The 10,954-nt window shown below is 34.3% G+C and overlaps 1 protein-coding gene across 10 annotated transcripts in view; it reads left to right on the top strand.

Moving 5' to 3' along the window:
• Positions 1-10,954, top strand: part of LOC126897431 (uncharacterized) — an 86,604-nt gene that overhangs the window by 58,238 nt on the left and 17,412 nt on the right. The window contains exons 4-5 of one of the 10 annotated variants that reach the window (XM_050671005.1): positions 4,225-4,683; positions 4,846-8,239. In XM_050671005.1, coding sequence (XP_050526962.1) covers positions 4,225-4,683; positions 4,846-6,761 — 2,375 coding nt within the window. In that variant the 3' untranslated portion in view covers positions 6,762-8,239. Of the gene's footprint in view, positions 1-3,714; positions 8,240-10,954 lie in introns of those variants that run through there. The other 9 variants (XM_050671007.1, XM_050671004.1, XM_050671002.1 and 6 more) reach the window with 9 other exon arrangements.

Raw genomic sequence — 10,954 nt, forward strand, 5'->3', positions numbered from 1 at the left:
AATTAAAATTTTGAAAAACTTACTTTTTTTTGACTATTGGTTGTTTTCGAAGTATGTTTAACTCTAATTGTAAAACAATTTAAGCACTTAAGTTTTAACTATAACTTAACAGTTGACAAACAAAAGAAATATACTGAAATTACTCGAAAATCAGTGTATTTATTCTCACGTCATGACAATAAACTTATAAGTCATAGAAGAGGGAGGAGGCGCTGATCTCGAAAATTATCGAGAGAAATGGTAATTTAAGTAATGTTAAAATGAGGCGCTAAAATATGTTATCAAATATAAAATGAGGCGCTAAAATACGTTTTATCAAATAGCTTCATTGATAAGCATTACATACACTCTCCTCTAACTATAATGTGATAACAGGTAAATGAGGCGCCAACGAGAGGCGCTAAAATGAGGCGCTAAATGAGGCGCCAACGAGAGGCGCTAGAATATGTTATTAAATATAAAATGAGGCGCTAAAATACGTTTTATCAAATAGCTTCATTGATAAGCATTACATACACTCTCCTCTAACTATAATGTGATAACAGGTAAATGAGGCGCCAACGAGAGGCGCTAAAATGAGGCGCCAACGAGAGGCGCTAAAATAGGCGCTAAAATGAGTATATGGGGAGAGGCGGCCCCATATACACACATCATATATATTATGTATTTAATACATATAAATTGGTGTACTTTAAAACCTTTAAACAAACAATAAAAATAAATTCTTAATATTTACCCACTGCCGTTTGGAGGTGATGAACGCTGTGAAACTTCGGATGCAGAGAAGGCAACAAAAAAACACCGTAACATTTAACAAACCGATTAGCAACTTAAATTTAACAATGTGGTGATAAGGTAATACTCGACCCAAACATTTGGCATCTATATGACCGAAACGACCGAATAACTGGGCGCGAATGAATTAGTTTTCAATGCTATAAGTTTATTACGTCTATTAGATTGGGGAAAACGTAATAGATAAGAGATAAATAAATGAGACATCGGTATTTAAAAACCAGTTTGGATTTATGCCTGGTAATTCGAAAAATGAAATCATTATTTTGTGTGAGACAACTAATAGATAGATATAGGGAAAAGAATAAAAATTTGTGAATGGTATTTATAGATTTAGAGCAAGTGTATGCTAGAGTACCAAGAGAGAGATTTTAAAGTGAGCATTAATGACAAAAGGAGTCCCAAAAAGGTGCATTAATATAATATAAGATATCTATGATGGGACTTATACCAGGATAAAAAGCATGGACAGAGTAACAGAAGAGGTGTTGGCATAAGGTGGTTGAAAGAACTTTTAAATAAAATCTTATTAAAATGGAAAATACCAAATGAATTGAGGAATAGTATTGTGGTGCCGATGTTTAAAGATAAAGGAGACATATAGGACTGTGGAAATTATAGAGGCATAAAGCTTATGAATCATAGTATGAAAATTTGGGAAAGGGTAATAGATAAGAGAATAAGAAATGAGACATTGGTATCTAAAAGCCCGTTTGGATTTATGCCTGATAAGTCAACAATGGAGCCAGTATTTTGTGTGAGATAACTAATAGAAAAGTTTAGGGAAAAGAAGAAAAAGCTCTGTATGATATTTATAGATTTGGCGATAAAGTACCGAAAGAGGTTTTAAAGTGGGCATTAATGAAAAAAAGAGGTCCCGAAGAGGTAAATTAATATAATAGAAGATATGTATGACTGCAATTGTACCAGGGTAAAAAGCATAGGAAGAGTAACAAAAAATTTTAGAGTAAGAGTAGGAGTGAAGCCCTTACTTGTTTTCTTAAGTGATAGTTAGTTATATTGTATGATTCAGAGTGTGGGCGGTTGACAAGATAATAGAGCAAATAATGAATGGAATAAATAGAGAAGATAGGATAGAATCGAACATATAAGATGGCGTACAGGTATAGAGTAAATCGTGGGTAAAATGAGAAAAAATTAATTTAGATGGTTTGGTTATGTTATGAGGAGAGAGGAATCGGAAGCTGTGAGAACATTTATAGAAATTAATATTGAAGGAAGAAGTGGTAGAGGAATACCAAAAAAGACATTGAAGGATATTATTAAATGCAATATGATGAGAGACAACTAATGTGAGCGTATATGATATGGGACATCGTATCAAGAGGTAGTTTAGGATAAGGTTAGTCGTTCCTAAGTAGTTGGGATTAAAGCGAGGAATAAGAAGAAGACAATTAGTCGAAAAATGAGCATCACTCAAGTTAATTTAATAGTAAAAAAACCCAGTATACCTACAAGGGGTCGCGGCACAATGGTGACGTACCATAGTTGTATCAAGTTTAATGATATCGCACAGTGATTAAAATCACTATAATAAAAAATGCCTCGATGCAAATCAATAGATAGTGTTTAATTCTAAGAAATTGGTGGACTATTCAAAAAGCTACACGATCTCCTATTTCCTTATCTATATCCTAATTAAGATAAAGTATATCGAATGAAAATATCTTTCATAAGTAGTATTTATATATATATATATATATATTATATATAAATACTACTTCTCATGAAAAATTGTGTTGATCCATACACATTTCAATAAGTTATAACAGTTTAAAGTTAAAAATGTAAAATATAAAATCGAGAATTTTAATACAAAAATAGCATACAGAAGCCAATTTCACCGTGAAGACAAAATGTAGTCCGAAATTTTATTTTTTCCACAATAAAGTATATTACATAAGCTTTAGATTAAGGTATATATAAAAGTGCCAGTATTTACGGAATACTTTCAAAAGTAAAGTTATAAAAGTTATTTTTTTGTAAAATAGTTATCATTTTTAATCATCCTCTGTAGGCAGGTAAAAGGTCAGATTTATAGAAAAAATATACAAAATGATAGTCAAAGACATCATGTATCTATTAAAAAAAAAGTTATATTGATTTGTTCGTTTTTGAAAAAGTTATAGCATTAAGTTAAAAATAAAAAAAAAAATTATTTTACAAAAATCGTAATTTTTTATTAACTTTGATGTCTATTTTCACCATGAAGATAAGTCCAGAGGTCAATTTTTTTTTCTAATTAAAGTATATTATATTAGTTTTAATTTAATATATATATAAAAGTGTCAGTCTTTCCGGAACATTTTCAAAAGTTAAGTTGAAAAAGTTCATTTTTTGTAAAAAAGTTGTCATTTTAAATCCTCCCCCGTGGGCAGGTTAAGTGTCAGATTTACAAAAAATATATACCAAATGATAGGTAAAGACATCAAGCATCTATATAAAAAAAATTATATTGATATGTTCATTTTTGAAAAAGTTACGGCAGTTTTTAGTAAAAAAAATTGAAAAAATTTCGAAAATTAGCGATTTTTAAATTTGTAATTTTTTTGGAGGTTTCCCCCAATTACAGGGAACAAGGGAAATTTTTTCAATTTTTAAGGGTAATGTCTTCGACTAATTACGATTTTTTATCTTTTGACGTATCGTTGAAAGAAATCCGTTTGGTGAGAGCTGAGAAAAAGTAGTAACAGACACAAATAAAAAAAACACATCATAGTAAAACCAATACGTTCTCAGCTTCGAATCGAACCTATAAAATCATAATTTTTGTTTTACATTGGGATAGAATTAAATTTTTCAATAACCCTAAAAAAAAAAATTGTAATTGATATGTCTATGTTTTAATTACATATTGATTAATTAGATATCAATTAATTAATAATTTTGGTCATCTAGCAATTCAATATGAAAATTCGAATGAAGAACAGACATGCCAATTGAAAAAAGATATAACGACAAAAGTTTTAGAAAATGAAAATTTGGAATTGTTAAAATATGCTTTTGAAAATGGATGTAAACGGGATGTTAATACAGCAACAAATGCGGCTGCTAATGGATATTTAGAATGTTTAAAATATGCACATGAAAATGAATGTCCTTGGGATGAAAGCACAACAGAAGCAGCTGCTTCTAGTGGTAATTTAGAATGCTTGAAATATGCTTTTGAAAATGGCTGCAAATGGGATGAACGTACAACTACTGCAGCTGCCAAAAAAGGTCATATTAGTATTTTAAAATATGCACATGAAAATGAATGTCCTTGGAATGAAAGCACAACAGAAGCAGCTGCTTCTAGTGGTAACTTAGAATGCTTGAAATATGCTTTTGAAAATGGCTGCAAATGGGATGAACGTACAACTACTGCAGCTGCTGAAGAAGGTGATTTAAATATTTTAAAATATGCACATGAAAATGAATGTCCTTGGGATGAAAGCACAACAGAAGCAGCTGCTTCTAGTGGTAATTTAGAATGCTTGAAATATGCTTTTGAAAATGGCTGCAAGTGGGATGGACGTACAACTACTGCAGCTGCTGAAGAAGGTGATTTAAATATTTTAAAATATGCACATGAAAATGAATGTCCTTGGGATGAAATCACAACAGAAGCAGCTGCTTCTAGTGGTAATTTAGAATGCTTGAAATATGCTTTTGAAAATGGCTGCAAGTGGGATGGACGTACAACTACTGCAGCTGCTGAAGAAGGTGATTTAAGTATTTTAAAATATGCACATGAAAATGAATGTCCTTGGGATGAAATCACAACAGAAGCAGCTGCTTCTAGTGGTAATTTAGAATGCTTGAAATATGCTTTTGAAAATGGCTGCAAGTGGGATGGACGTACAACTACTGCAGCTGCTGAAGAAGGTAATTTAAGTATTTTAAAATATGCACATGAAAATGAATGTCCTTGGGATGAAATCACAACAGAAGCAGCTGCTTCTAGTGGTAATTTAGAATGCTTGAAATATGCTTTTGAAAATGGCTGCAAGTGGGATGAACGTACAACTACTGCAGCTGCTGAAGAAGGTGATTTAAATATTTTAAAATATGCACATGAAAATGAATGTCCTTGGGATGAAATCACAACAGAAGCAGCTGCTTCTAGTGGTAATTTAGAATGCTTGAAATATGCTTTTGAAAATGGCTGCAAGTGGGATGTAAGTATTATTGCGAATAATGCTATAATTAGTGGTAATCTACAAATATTAAAATATGCACACCAAAATGGATATGAATTCAATGAACATACAACTAATTTTGTTGCCAGTATTGGTTATTTAGACATTATAGAATATGTCCTTGAAAACGGATATGCATGTAATATAACTACAACTTATAAGGCTGCAAGAAGTGGTAATCTTCAAAGCTTAAAATATTTACATGAAAATAGATGTCCATGGGATGAAAGTATAACAAAAATCGCTGCTTATTTAGGACATTTTAAATGCTTAGAATATGCTCATGAAAATGGATGTCCATGGGATGAAAGTACAACTACTGCGGCAGCTAAGAGAGGTTACTTAAAAATTTTAAAATATGCTCATGAAAATAAATGTCCGTGGGATGAAAGCACAATATACGAAGCAGCCCTTTATGGTAGATTTGAATGCTTACAATATGCTTATGAAAATGGCTGTAAATGGCATGAAAGTACTACTGCTGTAGTTGCTAAAAGAGGGGATTTAAAAATGTTAAAATATGCACATGAAAATGAATGTCCATGGGATGGTAGCACAACAAAAATAGCTGCAATTTATGGTAATTTTAAATGCTTAGAATATGCACATAAAAATGGCTGTCCATGGGATGAATATACAACATATGTGGCTGCCATAAAAGGCCATTTAAATATTTTAATATATGCTTATGAAAATAAATTTTCATGGGATGAAAGCATAACAGAAGCTGCTGCTTCAAGTGGTAATTTAGAATGTTTACAATATATATTTGAACATGGCTGTAAATGGGATGAACGTACAACTACTATAGCTGCTATGACTGGAGATTTAGATATTTTAAAGTATGCACATGAAAATGAATGTCCGTGGGATGAAAGCACAACAGAAGCAGCTGCTTCTAGTGGTAATTTAGAATGCTTGAAATATGCTTTTGAAAATGGCTGTAAATGGAATCAAAATATCATGAGAAGTGCAATTGTGAAGGGCAATCTAGACATAATAAAATATGTTTACGAAAATGGATGTATGTTGTATGAAGGAGCTCTGCGTGAAGCTGCTGCAAAAGGTAATTTGGAATTTTTGAAATATGCACATAAAAATGGTTGCAAATGGGATGAAGGCACAACTCGAGCTGCCGCTAACCGTGGTTGTTTTGAATGTTTAAAGTATGCCCACGAAAATGGATGTACTTGGGATGACGGGACAACTAATGCCGCTGCAGCGAGTGGCTGTTTAGACTGTTTGAAATATGCTCACGATAAGAAATGTAATTGGGATAAAGATACAATAGCTGTAGCATCTTTGCATGGTAATTTAGATTGCCTAATATATGCCCGTGAACATGGATGTCATTGGGTGGAAGGTACTATGAGAGGGGCGGCAGCAAATGGACATTTAGATTGTCTAAAATATGCTCATGAAAATGGGTGTCTGTGGGACGAAGGCACAACAAGGGAAGCAGCTGCTAGTAATTTTATTAACTGTTTCGTATTTGCACATAAAAATGGTTGTAAATGGGATGAAGGAACTAAGAGTGGAGCTGCTGCAAATGGCAATTTAGACTGCCTTAAATATGCTCATGAAAATGGATGTGAGTGGGATAAAAGCACAACAAGACTTGCTGCTACAAATGGAGAATTTCGTTGTCTAATTTATGCTCATGAAAATAATTGTCCTTGGAGTAGCGGAACAATTTCTGAAGCTACTCTAAATGGTTATACTAATATTATTAACTATGCAACTAACAATGGCTGTCTTAATTAATATTCTGTTGAAATATCGTAATTTTTATTGTTTTAAATCATGTCTATTATATTATTAATAAATGAAATTAATAGGAATCAATTTATTCAATATTAACATTTTACCAGAATGAAATTATAAAATAAAACTCAATATTACAGTTTTTTAAATTATTATTTAAGTTGTGTATGACAATTAATCACTTTTTATATTGGGTTTGTTGTTACATATACATATATATCGATATGGGTTTATAATGGTAATATGGTAATATGACAAGGTCGCATTGCACTTCCGGCTTTACTGCTGAATGGCAACTGCAACACAGCTGCCTCTCCTTGTCTGACAGGTCACGCGACGCTGAGTGACTTTGGGAGACGTGAACCGGTCCGGCGATGCATACATTTTTCTTCGCAACATAATTAACACTTACAACTTCCTTCCGGAAATAAAATAATAAAAAGGTATCTGACTACTGATTCAGTGGTCAGTGTTCAATCAGTGAATGTTACATTATAATCGTTATAACTTTGACTCTTCCTGACAACACTTATCAGAATTTAATATGGTTAAATTATTTTAACTCAATTACTAAAAGTTATTTTATAATAACACTTCATCTAATAAAATCAAAACATTTTGATGTTGATTTAACACTCGTCGAGTTAGCATCTCAATTAATAACAGTGTTTAAATCAAAACAGTTCTAATATTATAGATTGGCATATAGTATTTTATATTACAATAACAATTCTAATATTCACGTTTATATTTAATTTTTTGAGGGCTAATATTTACTTGTGTTCATATCAAATAGTATGTATTTACAGTGACTAACGAGAAGTGTCAATATAAATGAAAATAACTATAAACTTGAAATTTTCGCTTCAACGTCCCTATTAATTGTTAAAACAATACCGAGATTTCTATATGTGTATAATAATTAGTGACATTATCTAAATAATTAATTTTTTAACACTTTACTAGATTAAATTTTAAAAAATGTACTAATACATGATTTTTTTATTTAAAAATATCTTATGGTATGTGAGCGAAACAGATAATAAATATTTCTCATGGAGAAAATGGTGCGGCTTGTCATAGAAATAAAACGTATATCCTTGGTCAAAAATCAAGAAATATCAACGAAATTTTCAGAGCACCATAGGATTTTTTTAGGTACGACTGGTAAAATTTTAAGTTTTAAATTGAAAAACGCTGGCGAAAATAAGCGTTTTTGATAAAATTATGAAACGCCTCACTGTGTAAAAAAATATTTTCTCATCTTTGAAATTAAATTTCCTAGAATAACGTTGTGGAGCTATTTCATTAAAAAAAAAAATTTGAATTAGTTAATACAATATTTGATATGAGATAAACAATTATTTAAATTGTCTTGTTATGCTAACTTATTGATAACACTCCGTGTTTGATCATTAATTACACATTTGGCATAATTTTCATGCTCGTACAAAAATTGTATAATTTTTCATTAAAGTGGCCATCCATTATCTTGATGATTTATTGAACTTTTTTTCTATGAATATATGTATTTAAAAATTACAATTTTAATTAATTATACATATATTTCAAAACTAATGTTATTCTATATAATATTTTTAAGAAAAATTGTTTTAACTAATTTTTTTTTAAATATACCACTTGTATATAATACATTTATTTCATTCGTGTGTACTTCATTTTTCTATTCTATAACACAATAATACTATCGAATCAATGTATCAAAACAAAAAATATATTTAAGTTGCAACATAAATAAAAAAAATTATTTTTATAGTTTGTATAAACTAATATAGAAGAGGTATTATTTTTTAATAGGTATAATTATTTAACTATCTTATAAACATACATAAGAATTTTTTACTTTACATAATACAAAAAATTGATGTTTAATTAAATATTTAAAATTATTTTTTATTCTCTATTTTTTGATTTGTAAAACTTTTTATCATACATTTTGTCTAATTAATTTATATTTGAGAAAAATACTTATAAGTTTAATTGTTTTTTCAGTAAAATTATAACTAGAAATTCTAGTATTAAGTAAATTTTATAATTTTGGAAATATTAAAAAAATATATATATTTAATGTTGGCTAATTGCCTTAGGTGCCATGATTTTTTTTTTTATAAAAAAAAATTATACCACATAAAATATTTACATATTATTTTAATTTAATTCAATATAATGTTATTTTAAATTACTTGAATTGTTCTTTTAATAAACATTTATATAGACGTAAGTAGGGTAATATTGGGGATTCTAGGCCCCCCGCCTCACCCCTTCACCTAACCACCCACCGGGAGTGGGCGTGGTCTGGGGGGAGGGGCGTGTTACACAGTGGGCGTGGTCTCTCAAGGGTGGGGGTAATGTCAAGGTCATATAGTGGGTGTGGTTTCTCGATGGTGGGGGAAAGGGGAGGCGTGGTCTTATCAATGATAGGTTAAGGGGAGGCGTGGTCTCTCAATGGTGGGGGTAATGACCGTTGTCAAGGTCACACAGTGGACATGGTTTCTCGATGGTGGGGGTATGAGGAGGCGTTGACTTATCATAGAGGAGGTGTGTTCTTATCAATGATGGGGGTAAGGGGAGGCGTGGTCTTATCATACATGTGGGAGGGGGTGGAGTGGTCTCATCATGGTGGGGAGGTAATGACCGTGGTCAAGGTCATACAATAAACGTGGTCTTATCAATGATGGGGTAAGAGGAGGCGTGATCTTATCATAGATAGTGAAAGGAAGCGTGGTCTTATGAGGGTGGGGTTATGGGTGGCGTGGTCTTATCAATGATTTGGTAAGGGGAGACGTGGTCTTACGATAGTAGGGGTAATAGGTGACTTAGTAGGTATGTTAAGATCAATGAAAATGGCGGTTTAAAGTGCGCATGCGTACTATAACTCCGTGCCAGGGGGGGGGTAGCCATTCGGAAATGGTTGTTCTCCTCTTACGATGTCATCTACTGGAGGGTAAGGTAAACCTCATGTGAACTGATAACGTTCACTGATAAGCGTACACATTACATTGAAATAGTGTAATTCAATTGCTTAATATTAACGCCGCAGGGGTGTCTGTCAACAATTCCTACATAGGAAGGGGTAATGAATCTTGAATTAAACTAACCTATAATGGGTGGTGATGAAACAAGACTTATACTAATTTGCCGCACATCTATAGAATGTATATAATAAATAAATTATAACAATTTTACTATTGGCTACCAGACGCATAGCTAAGCATATTTCCAACGTCAAAGNCGCTACCAGACGCATAGCTAAGCACATTTCCAACGTCAAAGGTACCGCAATATTGTGACCCATATTACCGTCAACATTTTATAATTGCTGTCTGCGTTTTATCAAAGTTATCTTTATCTAAGAATTTTATCATTACTTCTTGGCTGGTGAATTCCACCACCGACACGTCGTCCCCAAACGCCGGGGGAGGCAGGGGCAGATGTGTCGGAAAGAGCGTGTCTACCGCCCTTTCCAGCACTTCCGCCTCCAGCTGACCCGAAGCCGGTGGACCGCGGAGCTTCCGCATTACGACCCGATAGGGTTTCCCCCACGGGTCGCGGTCCACCGACTTTACGAGTTCGGCCCAGCATTTTGCTTTGGCCCGCCTGATGGCGAGCTTCAGCTCCTTGCGGGCCGACCTCAGCGCCTCCCTCGAGTCCGGGGATTCCAGGTCCCGCGGCCAACGGTTGGAGCGCGTCATAGTCCTCCTGACTCTGACGCACTCCTCACGCCTGGCCGCCACCTCGGCGTTCCACCAGTGGACTGGCGGTCCGCGAGTCGACGGCGGTCGTTTGGCCGGAAGGGCGAAGTCGCAGGCTGCGACCACCCTCCGGTCCAACTCTTCCGCCGCTTCGCTCGCGGAGACGCGCCGGTCCGGTACCGCGGGCGCCGACCATTGAGCGAGCAGTAAGCCCGTCTCAAAAGCGTCGACGTCCGTGGCCGGTCCGACTCGCCAGCCTACTCGCCCATCGCGAGACGGCACGCGGGGCACGGCTCGAGGGGGACGGCCGCCATCGCCGCACTCGTACACGATGTACCGGTGGTCGCTGAGGTTTTCCCTGTACGGGAGAACCGACCAGCCGGTCACGTGCGGGTGCAGCGACGGGGACACCAGCGTGACGTCCACCACCGAGCTCGAGGAGTGACCCTCGAACGTCGGGGTGGATCCCCTGTTGGCCGA

This window comes from Daktulosphaira vitifoliae, unplaced genomic scaffold (assembly GCF_025091365.1).
Source record: "Daktulosphaira vitifoliae isolate Bord-2020 unplaced genomic scaffold, ASM2509136v1 Scaffold_2, whole genome shotgun sequence".
NCBI classification, from domain to species: Eukaryota; Metazoa; Arthropoda; class Insecta; order Hemiptera; family Phylloxeridae; genus Daktulosphaira; species Daktulosphaira vitifoliae.